At 46.7% G+C, this 23,539-nt stretch overlaps 1 protein-coding gene across 9 annotated transcripts in view; it reads right to left on the bottom strand.

The window, feature by feature from the left end:
* Positions 1-215: 215 nt before the first annotated feature.
* SMOX (spermine oxidase) overlaps positions 216-23,539 on the bottom strand; it is a 50,561-nt gene continuing 27,237 nt past the window's right edge. For 2 of the 9 annotated variants that reach the window (XM_047853844.1, XM_047853845.1), the window contains exons 3-8: positions 21,467-21,693; positions 16,794-16,967; positions 15,871-16,630; positions 15,131-15,528; positions 13,170-13,259; positions 12,242-12,719 (exon numbers count right to left, since the gene is read on the bottom strand). In XM_047853844.1, coding sequence (XP_047709800.1) covers positions 12,582-12,719; positions 13,170-13,259; positions 15,131-15,528; positions 15,871-16,630; positions 16,794-16,967; positions 21,467-21,693 — 1,787 coding nt within the window. In that variant the 3' untranslated portion in view covers positions 12,242-12,581. Of the gene's footprint in view, positions 2,383-12,241; positions 12,720-13,169; positions 13,424-15,130; positions 15,529-15,870; positions 16,631-16,793; positions 16,968-21,466; positions 21,694-23,539 lie in introns of those variants that run through there. The other 7 variants (XM_047853849.1, XM_047853847.1, XR_007151099.1 and 4 more) reach the window with 7 other exon arrangements.

The raw sequence follows: 23,539 nt of genomic DNA, 5'->3' as shown, positions 1-23,539 counted from the left end.
TCCTTTTCTTTCCCTGTTGCCATCCACAGGAACATCCATGTGCCAAATTTGCATTTCCAACCCCAACACTATCTCTATAAGGTTGACTGTGGTTGTCCGTACACAAATTTTCTCCTGACTTTACTGCTGAAAGTCATACACACTGTTGGTGTGGGAAAGACTTTTTAAATAAGTACAGTATTTCCAACTTAAGATGGCATCCTGTCAAGCCCTTAAGAGCCCTCCCCTTAAAACACCAACAAAGACCTAAAAAGAGGATAGAAATTCAAAACAGATCTGTAGAGTAAGGATATCAGTCAACCATTTGTAAATTCAGCAAAGACTTCATGCTCACTGGACTGTCCAGGTTTGTGGCTCTGGGGTCAAAAGAGACCTGAGAGCAGAGTAGGACAGCAGAGCTTCTCAGATGTTCCATTTGATGGAAGAGGAGTAGCCATCAGCTCTGAATTTCTAGAACAAAGTTCTTCCTCATTAGCTGAGAACTGGGTAGTTTGGGATAGAAGATCTCTCCTCAGTCTGATAGAACAGAACTAAAAGAATGCCCACTGACTTCTGTCTCCTCCAACTCTTTGAGCCAGAGTCAAGCCATGAAATGCATCCTCCAGGGAACTGAATCCCTTGGCCCGTTTCTGCCAGGCCCCTTTGTGGGACTGAGCCACCCTTGTACCCTGGGTGGCTCCCCCACCTATGGGCCCACTGCTTGTTCTATCATCAGTGCCTAGAAATATCCCCTTTGGGCTGAGTGACTCCCCAGAGAGAGGTGTATCAGTCAGCTATTGCCACAATAATGCTGCAAAACAAACCACCCATAAATTCACGGGTTACAAGAGCAAGCATTTGTATTTCTTGTTCATGTGTCTGTCTGCAGGTCCTAGGTTTGGTTCCAGGCTTCTATGGACACAGATCTATTCCATTTTTCTCCATACTCTCCAGGAAACATCAGCTATCAGGGGCACATTCTTCCCATGACAAATGGCAAGTGCATGAGAAGTGAAACCCAACTGTGCAAACGTTTAAAACTTCTGCTCATATCACATCATGTCATGTCTGTTCACGTTCCACTGGGCAAAACAAGTCAGATGGCCAAGCCTAAAGTGATTATGCAGGAAAAGAAACTCTGCTCCCAGAGGGAAAGGAAAGTGATTGAACATTTGCTGAATAATCTTCCACTCTATCACAAGTGGCTGGGTTAGGACATCAACATATGAATGTTTGTGGGGGACACAATTCAACCCATAGTAACCTCTTTAGTGGGAGGAGATACAAAGTCACGTGGCAAAGCATGGGGTCACAGGGAGGAGGGAAGAACTTTTGTCATCATCTACCACAGTGGCAATACCAATCTAGTTCTTGCTCTGAGCCTGAACAAACAATGGCCCAGACTGGAACACCCACTCATGTGGCCTAGAACAAGGACCCCACCACCCCAAGCCCCAGGTTCCTCCGTCTGTTACTGGGGACTTACATTTTCCATGAGAAGCAAATGAGATCCTATTGTACATGTGTGTTGAAGAAAAGAGTTATAAAGAGAGACTGTGGTTTTCTGACCCAAATAGGGTATCATACAGGCATAAAGGCAAGAGGCAAATATTCCCAGACATGAATGAATGAATTCTTCTTTTAAAACAGTACCCTTCGAAAAAGCCCAGTCAACATAAACACAATGAAAAAGAATAAATCTGAAACAAAAAGGGGCTATAACTTAAGTCCCAGAGAATACTGTGAACAATTTGAAAGCAGTAAATGTTTAAACCATCATGAAAAGGCTGATTTTCTAAGAAAATATAAATCACCAAAATTGCATCCCCCCCCAAAAGTAGAAAACGTTAACAGAATGTGATCATAAAAGAAATTAAAACATCAAAGTTCTACTTCCAAAAAACCCAAATGCAACCAGTTTTGCAAGTAAGTTCTTTAAACCTCCAGGAACCATATATTTAACATTCTATACACACTTTTCTAATGCATATAGTAAAAAGATGCAAAGCTACCCAAATTATTTTAAAAGCCCAAGAGGGGAAGAAAGAAAAGCCCTGGAAAGCCTAAGATAAAAAATCTTAGGTCACTTGTGAACATAGATGCAAAAGCCTAAATAAATATTTGCACGTGAAATCCATCAGCATATTAAAATAATAATATGTCATGACCAGTATGATAGATTGTATTATAATTATGAAAACATTTGCTGCCCCAACCTGCTGGGTACTTTTCTGCAGGAAGATTATATGCCTATTCACTGACATCAAGCAAGTTCAGCCACTGATTTGCTTTGACCAATAAAATGTAAATAGAAATAACATATGCCACTTCTGAGTAGAAATGTTAAGATGTTCCAGTATCTCTCTTTTCCATCTACCATGAGATGCTCCATCAACGTGGGCCCTAGAATTAAGAAGACATGAAATCAATCCTTAGTGCTCATATGTCATGAGCAAGAAATAAACATCTGTTGTAATTCACTAAGATTTAGGGATTGTTTGTTACCAGAGCAGAATTTAGCTTAAGCTGACTTCACACCAAGGTGAAGACGGTCTCCAAAATACAAGGAAAACATTAGAAATATTAATGTAATTAACACATTAACAGATAAATGGAGAAAACCCCTATGATAATCTCAATTGATACCAAAAAAGCATTTGATAAAATTCAATATTCACTCACAATAAAACAGTTACAAACTAGATCTTGAAGGGGATTTCTTCAACCTGATAAGAGGTACCCACCAGAAACCAAAAGCAAACAGCATACTTAGAAACTGCAGAAGCATTCCCATTAAAGTTTGGAACAAGGCTATGATCCCCTTATCGCTCCTTTACTCAACATTGTACCAGTAGCCACACTTAATACAGTAAGGAAAGAGAAAAAGACACAACAGGTACGTTAACAGTAAAAAAAAAAAAAAAAAAAAAAAGGACTATCAAATTTGGCAAGTAATATGACCTTCTACCCAGAAAACCCGAGAAAAGTCCTGGATAAATAATTGAAACTAATAAAAGAGTTTGCATTTAGCCAAGTATAAACCCAATATTCAGGAATAGCCTTCCTATTCCCCAGCAAGACAAAAAATCAAATAATCATTTGATGGCATTTCATATCAGTGGGGAAAAGGTGGACCACCCAACAAGAAATAATCGGGATAAGCAGCCAATCCCTGCCTCATACCACAAGTCCACTAAAGATCTAAACACATAAAATAAACGCTTAAGAACTCTTTTTAAAAAACACAGAATCCTATCTTCACGACTTGGGATAGAAGTGCATATTCTTAAATAGGTTACAGAAAGCACAAACCATAAAAGAAAAGATTCATGAACGTTTGTTCTTTCTGAATTTAAAGCTTCTATATGTCAAGAGACCCCATAAATAATGCAGCTGACTGGAAGAAAATATATGCAATTCATATCATGGACAAAAAGACTAACCCATGGCGGGGGGGGGGGGAGAATTTCTAATAATCACAAGAAAAAGTATCACTAGTTGGGAAATGCAATTAAAACAAAAATGAGACACCTGGTTTTACCTACCTGGCGACAAAAAATAAATAAACACGAATTTTTCATTACACTGAGTGATGGCAAAACGGCGTAGATACAAGTGCTCACATACCCCATCTGTGGGAGTGTAATTTGGCAAACCGCTTTTCAGGGTAATTTGGCGGTGTCTTCCAAAACTGAAAATACTTACACCCTATGATCCAGGGACCTTTACATGGTGCACACTGAGGCATTGTCTATGGTTATTACAGCATTGTTTATAATAACAAATAACTAGAAACAAGAAAACGTCCATCCTTGGCAAAGGGGATACTTAAGTGAAGCATGGTCATACAATGAAATGTTATATATCAGTTACAAGGAATATATAAGATACATAATTTCAACAGAGTTCTCTTTTTGTTGTGTGAACAAAAAGCTAATTGAAAGAGAATATGGGGGCACCGGGTGGCTCAGTGGGTTAAGCATCCAACTTTCTTTCGCTCAGATCATGATCTCACCATTCATGAGTTCAAGCCCCGCGTCAGGCTCTGTGCTGACAGCTCGGAGGCTGGAGCCTGCTTCGGATTCTGTGTCCCCCTCTTTCTCTGCCCCTCCCTCACTCGTGCTCTGTCTCTCCCTCTCAAAAATAAATAAACATTAAGATAAACTTTAAAAAGAAAGAGAATACATACAGGGTAATTCCATTTATCTAAAAATACATACACATACAAAATACTATATAATTTGCATTCACATATTACGTATGTAGAAATGTATTTTTATATTTTGGTAGGACAAACACCAAATTCTTAAGATGGGGGATCAGAATTAAGGAAATGGTCACAGGAAACTCCAGCTTTATCTGTAAAGTTCCTTTATTTTTAGGAGAATATTTTCACAAGTACTTGTGTCACTAAAAACTAATTTTTAAAAATCTGAGAATTTTCGGGGGTGCCTGGGTGGCTCAGTTGGTTAAACATCTGACTTCAGCTCAGGTCATGAGCTCACGGTTCATGAGTTCAAGCCCCACATTGCGTTCCACGCTGACGGTGCAGAGCCTGCTTGGGATTTTCTCTCTCTCACTCTCCCTCTCCGCTCTGCTCCTCCCCCACTTGCGCTTTCTCTCTCAAAATAAATAATAAATTGTAAGAAATCTGAGAATTTTATATCAATTATATTATTACCTTCATCCATGTAATAAACTTTTTTGTAGCCTTGTTAAATACTTGGATGCTATGGGGATATGAAGAGGCAGTCACTGTGAACCACCTAAGACACATGATCGCGTTATTGGCAAACAAGGCAGGTACAATGATGACAGTAAAAAATCAAACTGAAGCGCCTTGGGAATTCAGAAGACAGAAATCTACTTCTAGAAGGGGCAGGGAGTTATGGATAAGACAGTAAAATCACCAGAAACCTCATTAAAGGGGATTACCTGGATGCTGAGTCTTAAAGCTTTGGCAACCTGGGAGAAAACCTTGAGACAAGCAAGGGATAAATGACACCTTCTTGTAGGGAGACACAATCGTAAAGACAGCGGATTTCTCATCAGAATCATGGAGGCCAGAAGAAAGGCACAGCATTTAAGTACTGAAGAAGCTGCCCATCAGAATCGTACATCCAGTGGAAATGTCCTTCAGAATGAAAGGGATGGGAGGAGGCTAGAATGATCCACGTGGTGATGAAGACAACAGTAAGAACTCACACCTAACACAGATACGGATAGGTACATTAAAAAATACTCACAGATGTGTAGATACATAGGTTAGTATACACACAGCTCTGTCAGCCGAGAGGGCCTAGAAGCAATGATACCTCCGTGGCACAAGCACACCTAATGCCCAAACCTTGGTTTCTTTTTTTTTTTTTTTTTAATTTATTTATCTTGAGGGTGGGGGGAGGGCAGAGAGGGAGGGAAAGAGAGAATTCCAGGCAGGTTCTGCACTGTCAACACAGAGCCCCACACAGGGCTCTAACTCACAAACTGTGAAGATCATGACCTGAGCCGAAGTTGGATGCTTAACCGACTGAGCCACCCAGGCGCCCTATCAAAAGGGCTAGGATTCCGTACAGAAATGTCTACTTCTATGACTAGGGCAGGATGTCACAGGATGAGCCTAGAATATCTTGTAGTGCCAGAAAGTAAAGAAGCACTCCAAAAAAGAAAAACAAAAACAAAAACAAGCCACACACACATTGATGGGGGTATGTCCAAGGGACATAGGAGTCCACTGAAAGATTTCCCAATGATCAAAGCTGGAACAATATAATAACAAGATTAAGTAGTATTGGACAATCCAAAGTATAAAATAAATACCCATGAATCCATTCGGATACATAAAAATAACTGAATTAATTAATAAAGGATTGGGATGGGGGGAGACACAATGCTCCTGGGCAGAAGAATCCCAAATAAATTAAGGTAGATACTCTAAAGAAGGGGAGCATCACTCCTTACTTGCGGCTGCACAAAGTGACTTCTTTCCAAAGAGCAGAGCACGGAAAGGAGGAAAAGACTAACTTCCCGGTGCGGAAACCTGACAAACACAACCTCAACCAGTGAGCAAAGCTCATACCAACAGTCCTAAGTCATGTTGATGGTACCTACACTTGACACGATGACATAGAATGGCACTTGACTTCTGTGGTTTTCCTCCCCAAAACCTGCAACCCCAGTCCAATCATGAGAAAAACATCAGAAAAATTCCAGTAGAGAGGTAATCGTACAATATACCTGGCTGCATTCCTCAAAATTGGTAAGATCATCAAAAACAAGGAGAGTCTGAGAAAATGTCATGACCAAGAGGAACCTAAGGAAACGTGACAACTAAATATAACCTAGTATCCTGGGTGGAATCCGAAAAAGGGCATTAGGTAAAAACTAAGGAAATCTGAATCAACTAGAGACTTTTGTTAATAATAATGTACCATCATTGGTTCTTTGGTTGTAACAAGCATACAATATTCATGAAAAAATGTTAATAATAGGGGAGATGGTTGGGGGAGGGGACTCTATATATTTACTTCTTCCTACATCTGAAACCGTTCTAAAATAGTCTACTGATACCACAAAAGAAAAAACCCCTGATAGAACGAAAAGGATACATAAATACAAAATTCTAATTAGACCCTTTAACACTATTCTCTCAACAATTGCTAGAACTATATAGAAAATCAGCAAGGATATAGAAGAAACCAAGAATACCATCAACCAACAGGATATCATCAACATCCACAGAACACTCCATTCAACAATAGCAGAAAACACATCCTTCGCAAGCCCATAAATCATGTACCAAGAGAGCCCATATGCTGGACCATAAAACAAACTCCATAAATTTAGAAGAGTTTAAATCATACCGTCCAACTTTGTTTGGGAAACCAAATAAGTCACATTTCTCTTATTCATTCGTTCACTCATCTACTTAGTGAATGTATTTCTCAAAGCATAATTAAATCTTCTTTGAGGCTGGCATACAAAAGGAAAGCACTAAAAGTCTGGTAGAGAAACGGAAGAGAACGGGAGGGTATGGAAGCCGGGAGGGAGGGAAGGAGGGAGGGAGGGAGGAGAGAAAAAAAATCTCATCTCAGGGCCAACAAGGTCCCTTTTTACTGTTAAGAATGAAAAATAAACGATACTCCAGAATAAGTTACAATGTTATCTTACCCACTTACTCAACATAAATTAAAGGTATTTTCTGTGATTTGTTGGGAGGTCTCTTTGTTGTTGAATTCAGAAAAGACCACAGAGAATCCAGGGCACACACGTTCTCCCTGCAGCCAAGAGGGCTATAGTCCTATATGGCCAGCAGATGGCGCCAAAGGACAGGTTTCAAACGATGAGGTGGTCCTCACTTCAAGAGACCCTGGAGTCAGCAGGGATCCTCCCTGCCTCTGCTAGCCTTAGTGAGAAGGGGAGCCAACCCAGCCCTTCCTGTGTGTGTATGTGTATGTGTGTGTGTGTGCAACCTAAGGATCCCCACCACCAACTGCTAGGGTAAGGATAGTGAGAATGCAGAGAGCAAGTGTAGAAACACTAGCATGAAAGGAAGGCAAGGGAAGGTGGTAGAAAGAGGAGAGGGTGATGGAAAGACAAGAGCATCTTGAAATGTGGATGGGAAGGATGGAGAAGAGAGAAGGGGGAGAGGAAAAGGTGAGGCAAGGTCCCTGAGTTTGGAACATGAGATGCACAAGTGGAGGGTCACATACTTCCTTTGGGGTCAGGGATGGGGGAGTGAGGGGGAGGGATAGGGGTGGTCCCTATAAGGATGGGTGTTTAGATTAGCTATTTGTAGACCTGCAGAGGAAGTTGCCTCCAATGGCTTCTAGTGAGCCTATGAAGAAGGACACTTTGGGAGACATTGTTGTCTGTTGACAGTGAGGAGACAGGGGGGTGCAGGGGTTGAAGGGGAGAACAAACAAGGGAAATCTAAGAGGGTTGCCTCAAAATTGCTCAAATACTGAGCTCATTGAAATAAAACATGCCTGACATTTTGCATCCCCTAACAGAAAGCCAGGGTTTGAACACACCTGCAAAATCAGCGTCCAACAACCACTGCCAAAATCATGAAAGGTGAGAGATTTTGTATCCGCATCTCCAATTAAACAGTGTGAAGCAACCCCTTCCTTTCTTACATTAAATGCCTACCATCAGCTCAGATGTCCTGGATGCCACCTTAGGGCCACAAGTCTTCCGTTCTGTTGAGATTAGATTACCCTGCCCAAATCAAGAGCAGCCTCAACAAACGGCACAGCCAGTCATTATGAGAAAACACGGCCTCGTGTAACTCTACCATTATGTTTGGCAGACCATTAATTAGGCAGGCGGTTCTCTAGAACTGAACCAGCAGCCCACCTCACTCTGCACCTTGGGCTTACCCTTGGGCTCGTCTCAACAGGCCCAAGTAAGTCAATGCAGAGAAACTCAAATCAGAGATGCTTCTCTCCTACCTTTGTACACAGTGCAGACATTCCAAGTGGCTCCCACGAAGTAGGAGCTGTTAACCTGTCCCATAGCAGCAAAGGTGGAGAGGCACGATACTTGCCAAGTACCCAGGCCCCTTGAAGAAACAATTCTGAGGCTTCCACATGGCCACAACTGAAAGCCTTGCTCATGAAGTCACTGATGCCCACAGCACAAGACATCATGCAACTCTCCTACTAGAATCCTATGGCCAGAAAAGAAATTTCCTCTCACGTGACCTTCTCTAGGTGACAGGAAATGTACAGCAGGCGTTGACGTGGGTGTTGGCCCGAGCATGCCACATTTGCCACCACTGATAGAGTCCTTTGAGTTTCAATCAAGGCCAAGGCTGCTTCAGAGACTTAGTCACAGCAAGGCATTCATCCCGTGTTCCCGGTGCATCTAATCTGTCTTGCTTCTGAATGGCCCTTGCATTTATCTGCCTCAAATATGTGTATTTAATGTTTTATTTATTTTTGAGAGAGACAGATTATGAGCTGGGGAGGGGCAGAGACATGGAGAGACACAAAATTCAAAGCAGGCTCCAGGCTGTCAGCGCAGAACCCGACACGGCACTCGAACTCGTGAACCATGAGATCATGACCTGAGCTGAAGCCGGACGCTTAACCGACTGAACCACCCAGGCACCCCTGCCTCAAATCTGTTTTTGAAGCTGCCAATCATAAATGCTACCCACATTAAATGATTGTTTGATAGGGAGGCAGTACCCTGGAAGGCTCTGGCAAACTCTCCAGGGCCACCGCTCCCATACCTGTTCCCACCTTTCCCCCAGAGCTGTTCCCTTCCCCCTCAGATGGCATCCCCTGCAAGCTGCATGGCCTTGCACAATCCCACACTGTCCTGGGAACCTCAATTTCCCCTGCTGTGAAACAGTCCCCACCTCCCTCACATGGCTGCAGGTGCCTAGATGAGGGGACACAGGCAAGGAGTCTGATAAATGGTGACATACTAGTAAACACAAGGCCAGTCCTTATCACCAGGCAGCCAGAGGGACATAAGTAGGTCCTTCCTCCCTTTATCTGCTCTCAGGATGTCATCCCTGTTGCAAGGAGGAAATTTGTTGGGTCAACACAACCGTATATTTTTGGATGGAAGGGTGGAGGGAAGGATGTCCTCAGACTCTTTTTTAAACTTCATAAATTGAGTTATATCACACACACAGAAAAGTGCATAAACCTTCAGTGTGTAACCCAGTGCATTTTTACGAACGTATACACCCATGCAATCACCACCCAGATCAAAATATGGAATAGTTCCGCAACCAGAAAGCACCCCTGTACTCCCTCCCAGGCACTGCTCTGTCCCCTCATATCTAACACGATAGTTTTATAGGTTCTTCAACTTCACAGAAAAAAAAACATACAGCATATAGCCTTGTGACTGGCTACTTTCACTCAACATAATGTCTTTGAAATTAATCAATGTTGCAAATATCAACTTGTGTTTTTCTATTGCTACGTAGTATTCCATTGTATGGAGGTAATACGGTTCGCCTGCTTTACTATGGATGGACATCTAGCCGCTTCCAGTTTTTAGCTATTACAAACTATGTCGCTATGAACATTCTGGTACATAAGTTTGGTGGGCATATGCATTCTTATCCCTTGGGTGGGCACACGCCAGTTTCAGTAGAATCTGCCACAGAGTTTCCCAGTGTGGCTTGCCCATTTCCACTCTCTCCAGCAATGGCCTCAGATTTCTTTCCTTTTCCTTTTTTTTTTTTTTTGGTGGCACCAGCCTCTTCTTTTCATGGTTCAATAAATAGAATGAGCCTGCAATGTGGAGTCAGACCTCCATGACCTTGGGTGCCATTACTTAACTCTTGTAAGACTTGTCTCCTCATGGGGATAAACTGCCCTCCCCAGCCTGAGTTGGCATCCATATCAAATTAAGAGACCCATGCACCCAGCATTAACAACTAGCACCTTGCCTGGCAGGTGGCCAGCTCTAAGTGACTATTCCCTCCCTCCCCGCTACCCACACCTGAAGCTCCCCAGCGTGCAATCATAGAATAAACATTTATAGCCCTCTGACCCTCATAGAGTCCTTTAAAATTCCCCTGCCAGTGAGCCTCAGAATCTACCTATTACTTTCTTCCCCCATACTTATGTGACAGGCCACTTCTACCCATCCCACCACAGTTAGTGGGGAAAATCCAGGACACGGGGAGGGTGCACACTGGATCACTGCCTCCCAAGGCCAAGTTAACAGAGGATGCTTCTTGCAAAGCAACTCTGGGCCAGGAGGGAGATACACCCCTGGACCAAAGCAAGGTCCAAATTTACGTGGTCTGTTTAAGTGTTGTTACGGAATGATCTCCAAGATACATTATGTTGACTAAAACAAGCAAAATGCAGGACAGGATGAATACTTGGTCACTTTTGTGCGAAAAGGAGAGAGCAGGGCCCATCTTTATATTGACATATCTAGAAATGGCACACAAGGCACTAATCACGTGGGGTGTGGGGAGCAACAGTGGTACTGGGGGCAGGTGTGGAGGGAGGGGTCTCCACGGATCCTTTCATGACTTTGAGCTTGAACCACATCTTCAGCTGCTCCTATAATTTTTATACAGTTACAATCTTTTAAGCTATGTGGCAGGCGATTATGAACCCCTGACCTAAACTCCAGGGGGGACCAACCTTGGTGAAGCAAGGACACCTGTTAGCTGTGTGGGCATGGCGGGTGTGCATGCAGGGAGGGTGTGTCGGGAAGTGCAGGTAGGCATGTGTGTAGGCGTGTCTATGTGTTAGACATCTCCACCATAACCCAAGGAAACAGGGGACAGGATGTAGAGTCCTGTTAGGGGCAGTGCCTTCAACTTGTGAGAAGGGAGCCCAACCTAAGTGCACACAGAGTTAGGCCGGGGGAGGGGGGGGCGGGGTGCCGAACCTGGATTTCCACAATTTCCTCCACCACCCAAACCCCCCAAGTCTATACAATTCAAACTCTATCATTAGCAATCTGGAGTCAAATCTGTAGTAATACAATGACTAACTGTTCTTTAAGGTTCTGTGCATGTGTATGTCAATGTAGTTGTGTGTAGCTGTAAGGGTGTGGGGTGCTGTATCTGTGTGGGAGTGAGTGTATGTAGGTGTGTGGATGTACTGTGTGTGCACACAGGTGAGTGTATGCATGTGTGCACACGTGTGCAAGTGACTGTATGTATATGTGATGTGTGTGCTTTCACTCAGTAAATAGCAGAAAAGACTACTCGCCCCCTCTCTGCCCCCCGTAAGTGATAGGCCCTTGGAATACAGCAGGTGAGAAATACTTAGGTATATCACAAAAAAAAAAAAAAAAATGGCCACCCTATCCACCTTCCCAGAAGTCAACAGCAGCCACCCCAAAGGTCAGACCTAGGGCCCCACAGCCAGGTGACACTGACTGATAATTAATGCATCTGAGGTTGGCATGGAGCCACAACAGATGTCCCCTCCCATGGAACTCACCTTCGCTCCATGTGGCCATGCCACCCAGTAGGGCTCTGAGTAGTCCAGCAAAGGGCCGGTGGGCAGACACAGGCCCATCCTGAAGGAGCTGAGCTGAGTAGTGAGGAGCCCTTATCCCTGAGGGGTCTCGCCGGCAGGAAGGCAAACAACCACAAACAGATTGAGGTGAGGGGAGACCCCTTCCAGTAAGGCAGGCACCCTACCTTCTGGGGGCACAGCCAGGCCACAGCCCTCCCACCATCCCCTCATTCAAACAGGATATGCTAACACAAAGTACAGACACACACATAAGAGGCTGAGGTAAATGGAAGAGACGAGCTGAGGGGTACGGGAAAGGCAAGCCTCTTTTATTATCCCAAAATGCAAAGTATTGAAGGCACTTACAATGACAAGGCAGGAGGGGAGGGGAGGCACAGGGAGGTCAGAGGTCAGAGGTCAGAGCACAGAGGTAAATCAACGGGCCCCACCCTGGTCACCACCCCGCACAGAGAAAAGGAAAAGCTACAGGACCAGACCTGAAGCCAGTCGGGGTGTCTAGCTCTACGAAAGGTACAAATCCATTCTACAGTGGATTAGGAAATTAGGAGCACACGGCAGCAAAGGGCAGGGCTGGCAGTCACGAGTTAGTGGCTCTTTAAGGAACACGCTCAGGAGTGAAGAGGGCCCTCAGGTCCCCTGCTGGAAGAGGTCCTGGTACATCTCGATGAGACGGGCAGCCTCGCGCTGGCCAGAGAGCAGAGCACCATGGGTGGTGGAGTAGTACTTGCGGTGAGTGGCCTCACCCGAGAACAGCACCTGCATGGGCTGGGCCAGGGGATGGGGAAGTGAGGGGGGAAGAGCAAGAAAGGCTAGGAGGCTACCTGTCTGCCCCAGGAACCCCCCCATCCGTACTACAAGTCAGAGAGCAGGCACCTGAGATGCAGGTATCGCTGCTTCCACGGGATGAGGAGTTGCCCATCCCACCTGGCCACCTTCCCCTGCTTCTTCCCCAGACATCCAGGTCTCAGTTCTTTCTGCTCTGAGGCTGCTAGGAGTCCCAGATCTGCAGTCTCAGAGGCTCATGGTGCCTCTTACTAGTGAACTCAGGGCAAATGGTTTAACCTTCCTAAGGCTTGATTTTCTCATCTACAAAATGGGTTTATACCACCTACTTCTGATGGTGGTTGTAGGGATTCATTGAAATAATGTATCTAAAGCACTTAGAACCTGGAAGAACATAAGCACTCAATAAAGTTAGGCGGTAATTTAACAAACCTTTATGGAGCCCCTATTAGGGTCCAGGGACTGTTCTGAGCACTTGGAAGATAAAAGGTGACCGGGCTGCTGCTTTGAGGAGCTTCCTTGCTGGTGGGGAAGCCAGACACGAAACCCAATTACTAAACGGCGTCATGTGTGACTTGATGGGTGTTTGGGCAAGGTGCTGAGAGCCCAGAAAAGAGGCCCCCTGTAAGGGGGATTGCACAAAGCTTCCCAGAGGACAGGACCTTTGGGCTGCTTCTCAGAAGATGCTAGGTAAACAAACAGGCAAAAGACATTTCAAGAAGAAGGAAAAATGAGGGCAAAAATGCACCAAAGCAAGGGACAGTGAGAATTTTGGTACAGCCGGGGCTCCACCTCGAGAAAGCAAGCTGTGTAGGTAGGGGTCCAGGCAAACTACAAGTGCTTGCATTCCAAACTTGAGTTTGGACTCTTATCCCACTGCGTCTCAAACTGAATGTGCAAAGGCACCAACTGGGGATCCCGGTAAAATGTAGGTTTTAATTCAACAGGTCTGGGGCGCACTGAGAGTCTGCATTTCTAACACACTCCCACATGATGCTGATGCTGCTGGTCCGCAGACCACTCACTTTGAGAAGTGCAAGCTTTAACCCACCAACAAGGAGCCCACAGAGGTCGTTAAGCCGCAGAGGGGTGGGGGGAGGTTTATCGTGGCAGAAGTAGGCGAGCTGCCTACTCCCACATCCATTCTGCTCTTTCTCCTCGGTAACAAAGCCCTGATTTTTAACTGGATTCATTGCCATCCAGAATAAAAATGACGCATCCCAACCTCTTTAGCAGCTGCTACAGGCATGTGACCAAGTTCTGGCCAATCAGTTTCAAGTGCACTGTGGTTTAGAAGCACTGACTCAGCCCCAGGGGTCCCTCTCTTTTGCCTTGTCTGCCCTGAGAGTGGCAGCCTCACAGCCCTCTAGAACCACAAAGTGGCCTTGAAGACGGAGCCAGGTGCCAATGGTACTGGGTCCTGATACCTACCTCTGGATCTCCCTTTGTGTCTCCGTGTGATAGAAGCAAACTCTGTCTGCTTCAGGCCCCAGTTACTTTCATGTTGTTTTGCTTTTTGCTGGATGCACTAGTCCTAACTTGATGAAGGTGACAAGAGAAGGTTTGCTTTTCAAGAGGATGGCTGTAGCATCTAAGGGCCTTTTCCTCTCTCCCGCTGAGCACAACCAGGCATGCCCAACACACGCTGGAAATCTTCTTCACCAATTACACCAAAGAACTGTTTTAAATATAATCCTGCTGGGTTTTAACATTTTTTTTTTTTTTGTATGTGTCTGCTTGATGGGGGAAACTTGAAGTCCGCTTTGTAAAAACAGAAATATATACAATTTTTTTCTCAGATTTATTATGTTTCTCTATTGTTTATTATATAGTTGATATAATTTAGGGGAGGGTCAGTACTCTCAATTTTATTTTCTGAAACATATTAGGGGGGAAAAGTAAATAAAACATATTGGGGAAACTTACTCCTACCGAATGAGCGCTGTCCAACAGAACTTTCCATGGTGCTAGAAATGCTCTATAGCTACACAATCCAACAGCCACTAGCCGCACGTGGCTATCAAACTTGAAATGTGGCCAGTGCGACCAAGGAGCTACATCTTTAAATCTATTAATTTAAATCATAATTAATTTCAACTAAATGTAACTAGTGGCTAGAGCATAACATGAAATGGCTCAGCTTTTACAACCTCAAGAAAGCTTTTAATATCTGTTTGATTCCATTTTTTCTTCCAGATGTGAAGTGCACGTGACCTTGCTTTCTCCTTCATCATCTCCTTCATCACAGGAGCTACACCGTCTGCCTCAGCTTGTCGTCACCCCTCGGCGGAACACCACCCTCCCCCTCCCCCCCCAACCAAACCCCCATACAAAACCCCTGCCCCCCCCCCCCCGCCGCCCCCCAGGACCTCCTCACCCTGCACCCCGCTCACCGCCAACTTGGAGCTCTCGGTGTATGGCAGGGGCTTGGCCAGCTTCTCCACATCTGCCCCACTAGATCCCACCTGCGTGTACGAATAGGAGCCTCGGAAGTAGGGGTTGCTGCCCCAGGCCGAGCGCAGGATTCGCCGAGGTTTTGGAATGTTGGGGTTCCCTGTTGGGAAGTCGCAAGAGCCGAGGGGAAGGAAGATGATAAATAGCTGCACACAGAGGACACCCCTGAGCGGACAACTGGCACTCCACCTCCCTGGCTGCAAGGCCAGCCCCCGCCAGCAGGCAGGGGGACGCAGGAAGAGGGGTGGAGAGGCTGGGGGCTCTAGCTGTTGGCCCTTCAGTGCCTCCCTGCGGACCGCCCAGCAAAACAGCTCATCTCTCTGGGTCCCTCGATTTCCTATATGAAAAACGTTCAACTCAGAGGATCTGACAGTGACACACAAATGCATCTCACAGCAGGGCAGTATGGGTAGGAAATGGGCGATCGGAGGTTTGGGGGTGATACCTGAGTTTTTACCGTCAGCCCTTAGAAGAAACACAGCACCCACGGTTTTCAGGGTTTCAAGTTCCAAAGCGCGTGCGGAGGCGGGGGGGGGGGGGGGGGGGGGGGGCTCTCCCAGTGGGCACGCCCCTCAGCTGCACCATCTGGGGATTCGGAAGAGCCACCGCAGGCGCAGAAGATGCAGAGGGTGGCAGAGGACCGGGAGGGGGCAGCGGGCGCCGCGGCGCGGGGACACACCTGTGAACTGCCGCAGCATCTCCGTGCAGATCTCGGCCACCGCCTCGTCGTCGCACTTCTCCATGACGAGGGCCTCCTCGCCGCAGATCCAGCCGCTCAGCACGTGGCCGTAGCGCTCGGGCGGGTAGAGGACATCGAAGCCGCAGATCTTGCGGTACCAGAGCTCAGGCGGGTAGGTGAGGGTGCCGCTCTCCGCCTCATCCTCCCACACAAACTGTATGCTGTTGCACTCGGGGCCCCAGAAGGGCTCCTCGAATTCCAGAAAGATCTTGTCGGTGGTGCCGATGCCCAGGCGGTGGATGGCGGCCACCTTCTCGGTGGGCAGGCCCGGCCGGAAGAAGCTGGTGTACTGCCTCTTGAGCACGCCCAGCGACACGGTCACGATCACGTGGTCCGCCGGGATCACCTCGCAGTCCTCACACTCCACCAGCACCGGCCACTGCTCGTCCTCATCCCGCCCATCCCCCCGGGGCTCCTCTCCCCCCTGGCCGCCCTCCCCGGCGTCAAGGTTGTGGTCACCCTCGCCCCGGGGCTCAATCTCAGGACCCCGGGGGCGAGCCGAGGCCTGGTCCCAGTGCACACAACGGACGGGTTTCCCCAGCTGGATGACGTGGGCGGGGATGCCCTCGGCCAGCAGCTCCACAACCCGAATGAAGCCCGAAGGGATGATATGGTGGGCCCCGGGGATCTCGGTCCACTCCCCAAAGGCACTCAGGGACACATCGTCCATGCTGTGCGAGCTACTCTCACAGCTCTCCACCTGCGGGAAGAGCCAGAGAGGAGCCGGGTGACCACCAGGTCTCAGGCAGGGGTCAGAACGGGACCTCAGAGCAGCCCTGCCCTCCTCGGACCCAGATGCCCCAGGATCCGTCTTCTTCCCTCTGGCATCTGTATTCAACAAAGTTCTGAGAGGACAAGGATACCTTCAGGTACTGCTGGATCATGGCGAGTTTCAGGCACTTGGTGGCCTCAGGGTCGTCAGGGTCATCCCTGATGCGGTTGCGCACCTCCTCCCGGGTGAACACCCCCACGCTGTTCTGACTCTCAGCATTGACTGGTTTACCATGCCGGAAGAACTCCTGGGTCAAGTTATAGACCTGCCAGAGAAACCCCAGGAGACTGAAAACACACCTCTCTTCGCACCTCCCTCCATCTCAGACCAAAGGACCCCAGCTCAGAAGTCCCCATGTTCCCGATGCTCCCGGATATGCTGAGCCCGTGGCTCCTCATCCTTGGTGAATCAGTGTGGCACTCCGTGCTGCGCTCAGGCTACACCAACAGGGCCAAGGTTCAGGGCTGGCAAGCCGTCCTGGACAGCCAGCCAGCTTACTTGCTTCCAGATCACCATCTAAGGCCCCGTGGGTCTACGAAGGAGGGACGGAGCCCTGGAGGCTCTCCTGCAGGGCCCTTGCTGAAAACCAAGTAAAACGTTTGGTGCCTGGTGGGAAAGGAACCGCCCCCTCAAGGGCGCTATGTCCCCTAGCAGGCCACCCACTGCAGAACCTGGGTCTGCACACCTTTCACTTTTCCAAGAACCAAATGCCCAAACCCTCTCCCTGCCACTCCTGCCCAAGCGTACCCTCTCCCAGGAGGGCAGTCTGGAACTGCTGCCTGGACAGTGTTTGGAGGAGAGGGAGCAGGAGGAGCCCTGAAACCTGACCTCCCAGGAGCCCCTCCCTGGCCCTGCTCAGGTCCACACAAAGTGCCCCTTTACTGCAGAACTCAGACATATTTAAGCAAGATGACCATGTTGGGGCAGGGCATGTGGTGGGGAGGGAGGCTCCAGTGTCCCAAGGAATGAAAATACATTTCACAGGTGTATTTTGGCAAGAACTCCAAACCATACCTTATCAACAGAAAGCAACAGACAGTCCCTTAGAGCGGGGTCCTATTATGTCCCATGCCTGCCAGGCATGTAACTCCCACCAAACACTAGGCAGATCTCCCTGAAGAAACTAAGCCAGTCCTGGGCCAGTCATGGCATCCCCAGAGGGCAAGGTCTGAGTCCCAACATTCACTCAACAAACTTTTACGGGGCCATGCCAAACACAGATTGTAACGGTGAGGAAGACGGACACAGCCCTGAGCCCCTGCCTTCACTCAAACTGGGGAGATCTCATAACTGGGCTGTTTCCACAGGATGCGCTGTGACAGGAAATAACCCTCAGGTTTTGAGATCAACACAGATGACCTTGGACAGTTGGCAGTGAGAGACAGAGGAAAAGTATTTCAGGAAGAAGGAAGAGCATACTAAAAAATGAGGGCGGGGAGAGAGAATGTAAGTGACTCAGTCTTGCTGAAGAGGGCAGCGAGGAAAGAGAAAGTTACAAGAGATGATTTTGGAAAGGCAGTCAGGGGTGGGACATGAATGACTAAGAGTCACGTCAAGGACTCTGGACCCTGGCATCACTGAAGGGCTGTGAGCATGAGCACACGCCCTCTCCCTCCCAGGACACTGGCAACAGGTGGGCTCCTTAGCCAAACATCTATGGCTGGTGCCAATTAGCGGTGTGGTTCCCTTCCCAAAGCGAGTCTGAATTCGGTCAGCACATGTTCACGGGAATCACGTCTGCCCTGTAATCCAGCCCTGGTAGAGGCCCTGAGGCTGCAGGGTAGAGAAAGGAAGGTGACATTACCCATCCCCTACCATTCCACTCTGGGAAAAGCCTCCACATGAGATAGAAACATGAATTAAACATGTCTCTGTAGCATACAGTCTAAAGAAGAAGATGAGTTAACTTGTTCACTTTTCCTCCCTACAGTCACACGATGCTGGGCGTTTGGCCTTAACTGGAGTCCTCAGCAAATTCCTCACCCAGTACCACGGCCAAGGAGTCAGGCTTTCAGTGTGCCTCCTCCTCCCTGGGTTTTCTTCCTTGAGTGATAAGCAACATGGTAGCCAGTCTTTAGCTTATGTTGACCAAAGGCCGGAATGTACAGCTGAGGACAGATAAATTTAGTCCATCTAAACAGGATTCTTTGTGTCCACCACCAACTGGGACAGCCTGACCTGCACACGGGGTTGTCCTATGGGTACAGTCTTCTGTCCTGGATTAAATTACATCTTCCCAATGTGACCAAGGGAAATGGCACAGGCCTGTAATAGTTAATAATATTCACCCCCAATTCTCATTAAGCACTTTTCATCAGGATCTCATTTAATCCTCGTGACATTCTGAAGTGGGTTTAACTATGTCTGTTTTACAGGTGAGGAAAGTTAAGACTCAGAGAGCCCCCAACAACTTGCTCAAGGCTACACAGCTAATAAGTAGTAGAACTAATATTTGAATCAAGGTAGTCTTGCTCTAGGGACTAAGCTCTATATGACACAAGTGCACGAATTCACTTATTTGTTAACAAATGTAACAGATTGAAATGAGTAGCCCTTCGAAGTCACCTCTGGAGGGAGGCTGAAGATTTATTGTGAAGTCACCCTCCGGCAGGGCTTCATATACTTAGAGCATATCTCTTCAGAATGGCCTCCAGCTTTGGTTAGGAACCACACACAAATAAATCGATCACTTTCCTCAGGGTTAACACCTTCTCCTGCCAACCCAAAGCATCACCCCTCGGACTGATAACCCATTTTATCCATGCTACTCTCCACAAGTCACACTCTTCGTTTCAAAAGTCAAACCCACAAGCGGAAACTGATGATGATCTACTTTTAAGTTTATATAAGAGAATAAGTAAGTCATGGACCCTGAAAAGTCATTCTCAAGAGGCATCCATGCTGAAAGCACTCACAATAACCTGGATTTCAGGACGTGACTAATTCCCAGTAGACCAGGAAGGTCTACTTTGAAGAATACTAGCTCTTATCTGCTCGTTAACAATTCAGTCTCCTAGCACATGAGTAAGAACATGCAGTACCATGGGACTGCATATAACATACCTTGTGGGTGTACACATATAAGTCACAGCATGCCTGCCCTCCACTGAACAAGGACCATCCCCAAAGCAAGAGTCATTTCTCCTTTTCCATACCCAAGAGCCAGAAGATGTACAATAGGTGCTTTTTGGCCAACTTACTGACCCGGAGTGAAGGGTCGTTATACTACAAATGACAAGCAATCAGAAGGCAAGACCTACATGCTACCTTGCTTGTTAAGTGCAGTTCGCAGCACCACTGAAAGATACTAAAAATATGAACATTTTTTTTTTTTGAGAGAGATAGAGAGCACACAAGTGAGCGAGGGGCAGAGAGAGAGAGAGAGAGAATCCTGAGGCAAGGCTCAAGCTCACCTGTGGCAGGGCTCAAGCTTACCCAATATGGGGCTTGAACTCATAAACCGTGAGACCATGACCTGAGGGAAAGTCGGATGCTTAACCGACTGAGCCACCCAGGCACCTCTATGAACAGTTTTATAAAAACCTGAACAAGACAAGGATGCGTGTCATTGCCACTTCTATCCAACACTGTACTGGAGATGCTATCCAGTGCAATACGGCAAGAAAAGAAATAAGTGGTCTTAGGCTGTGCTGTCCAATACAGTAGCCACTAGACATTTGTGGCAATTTAAAATTAAGTTAATTAGCTCCTCAGTTTTACTAGCTACATTTCAAGAGCTCAAAAGTCACATGTAGCTAGCAATTACCCTACTGGACAGTGCAGGTCTAAAACATCTCCATTATTGCAGAAAGTTCTACTGCACAATGCTGGTGTGAGGATTAGAAAGAAAGAAAAAATTCTCATTTTTTGGTATAGTATTATAGACATAAAATTCTAAAATATTATTAGAATATAAATTAAAATAATATCTTAATAGGAGGAAAAAATTCTCGTGTTTTGGTATAGTATTATAGACATAAAATTCTAAAATACTATTAGAATATAAATTAAAATAATATGTTAATAGAAAGAAAAAATTCTCATGATTTGGTATAGTATTATAGACATAAAATTCTAAAATATTATTAGAATATAAATTAAAATAATATGTTAATAGATATAATATTAGCATTAAAATAATACTTCATCAAGATAGCTAAAATCAACATGTAATATAATCAGTTATAGTTCTATATATTGGGGAAAAAATTGAAAATAAAGGGTTTTTTGGTTTTTGGTTTTTGGTTTTTTAAGTTTATTTATTTATTTTAAAAGAGAGAAAGAGTGCGAGTGGGGCAAGGGCAGAGAGAGTCCCAAGCAGGCTCCATACTGTGGGGCTCAAACTGATGAACCATGAGAGCATGACCTGAGCAGAAGCTGGACACTTAACCGACTGAGCCACCCAGGTGCCCCAGAAAATAAAGTTTTAAAAAATTACAACTTAAAAGAGTATCCAAAAGCAACAACAACAACAATCACTACCCAAGTACCCAGTAATAAATCTAATAAAAGGTGCTTAAGGCTTTTCTGAAGACATATGTAATCATCTGTATCAGTGACCTCTTACCTCGTACTTCTCCACCCCTCACCTTCATCCTGTCCTCAAACTGTCCTGCTTTTCCAAGTACGGGGCCCAGAGAGTGTGCAAAGACATAAATAACCAGGATCATAGAAGACCCCAGCAGGCACTCAACTCCCCCCACACTGCCGGCGTGCTCCCCGCCTCCCACACCCATGGGTCCAGCTGCCCTGCTAACACCTCACCTCGTTGTATAAATCACTGAATTCCTCAACCACGTCCTTGGGGATCCTGTGGCCACGGTTGGTGAGGTAGCAGGCCACGCCATTCTTGGAGTAGAGGCTGATACGGCCCACGCTGCGCTCCCCATCAGTTGTCTCTTCCAGAAGGCCATTGGCTTCTGCTAGATGATAGATGGGATTCCCATGGGAGCCATGGATCCAGGTGGCTCCCAACTCAAAGGTGGCGTGTCCTGACGGTGACAACAACAGGCCCTTAGAGGGGCAGGGATTTCTTCACAGAGGGCCAGAACACTGCCTCAGCCTTCTTCCTCCAAGAGGATCCTTCCATCCCCTCAACAGAGCAGGAAGGGGAATTAGGGCCCTATCAGGCAACCAACCAAAGTCTTCAGTGAAAAGCTCCCAGGGGAAACTACATGTGGCACAAAATGGATTCCACTTTGCAGCTGAGATAACTGCCACCCTGAATGCCTTTGTGATTTGCCCCAGAGTCGCTTCACTGGACTAGTTACAAGGCTCTGCTTTTCCATCCCACCTTTGTCTAATACAACACCAGACCCTGAGCCCTCCTTTTTCATTGATGGCTCTCCCTCAGGAGATACTGTGTGGGCACCTGAGGGTACAGTGGTCCCAGTGAGGGGAGAGAGGTTACCTGAGGTCCTCTGGCCCGAGGTCCTCATCTGACTTTACTCCAATTCCTCAACATTCTCCAATGGCCCCGGAGTCTAAGCCCCGATCCCAGACAAAAAGTGGCCCCCCTCCCAGCTCAGTCTGAGGCAGAGGAGGGAGGGCAAACATTCCAGGTTGGAAGACTGCTCCTGAAGGCAGTCTCAAATAGACTTCCAGAGAAAACTAAACTCTGTCTTCCTAAGGCAGAAAAACCTTAGGTGGCAGAACCCCAGGAGTCTGTCTAGGGCAGGGGGCAACTCCTGGACCCAAGTTGGGACAGGGCTAGAGCTGGTGCTGGTCCTACCATCCCATCCAGAGCCAAGGTACCAGATGCTCTGAGGCAAGCTGCCTCTGTGCCTGGGCCTCAGTTTCCTCTTCCGATGCTATAGGGATGGTGGCACATTGTCTCCTTCCCTGCCTAGTTCCCAAGGAAGTTGAAGCAAAGCAAGGGGAAGAGAGAGGAACATTTTTTTGTGTTTTGTTTTGTTTTGTTTTGGAGGGCTGAGTCAAGATATCAGGTGCAGTTAAGTTTTTTGCTAAGACGGTCACAATAATTCCTCTTCTGTCCTTGTACACATAGCCCTTTGCAACGTGACCTTGCCAGTCCTCCCATCATGAGGTAGAGTCCATTTCCCTACCCCTTGCATCAGGGCTGGCCCTGTGACTTGCTTTGATTAACAGAATGCAGTGAAAGTGATGTCTGCGGCTTCCGAGCCCAGGCCTCAAGAGATCTTGTGGCTTCCACTTTCACACTCTTAGAATGTGACCACCATGGAGAGGTTTACCCTGTTGGAGACATGTGGCCCAGCCAAAAAGCCAGTGCCAACCACCAGACAAATGGGTAAGGCTGTCATAAACAAACCAGCCCCGGTCAAGCCACCGGATAACTGCAGGCGAGTGGGAGATTCCAGGCAAGACCAGTGAAAGAACCACCTGCTTGAGTCCTGCCCAAATTCCCGACCCACTGAATTTAAGCAAATAAAATGGTACTGTTGTAAACCGCTACATTTTGGGGTGATCTGTTACGCAGCAATAGTTATCTGATATGCCATAACAGACAACAATCACCCCTCACCCCAGGAACTGGCCATTCTTTTTTTTGTGCATCCCCTCTCCTGGCTGTTTCTAATTAAACCACTAGTTACTAAAAATAGCCCTGTATATATGTATGTGCCAAACAGCAGGCAAGGGAACAAAATGGTCAACCTCGTGCTACCGCCAGTGAGACAGAATTTCCTGAGGTCTCTGGGAGAAGATGCAGGAACGTGTATGTCCCTTTGTCCAGAAAGGTGGGCAGATGGGATGGCACCAAAAAACTAAAAACCCAGTGCCCTGCTTCCAATGGGTTCCTAGTGGGCATTGAGAGTATTTATTACTAATCCTCCTTTAATTCCTCAGGCTTGGGGTTCC

The sequence above is a fragment of the Prionailurus viverrinus genome, chromosome A3 (assembly GCF_022837055.1).
Source record: "Prionailurus viverrinus isolate Anna chromosome A3, UM_Priviv_1.0, whole genome shotgun sequence".
NCBI classification, from domain to species: Eukaryota; Metazoa; Chordata; class Mammalia; order Carnivora; family Felidae; genus Prionailurus; species Prionailurus viverrinus.
Note: the sequence above shows the minus strand (reverse complement) of the source record. Positions and strands in the feature narration are given on the sequence as shown.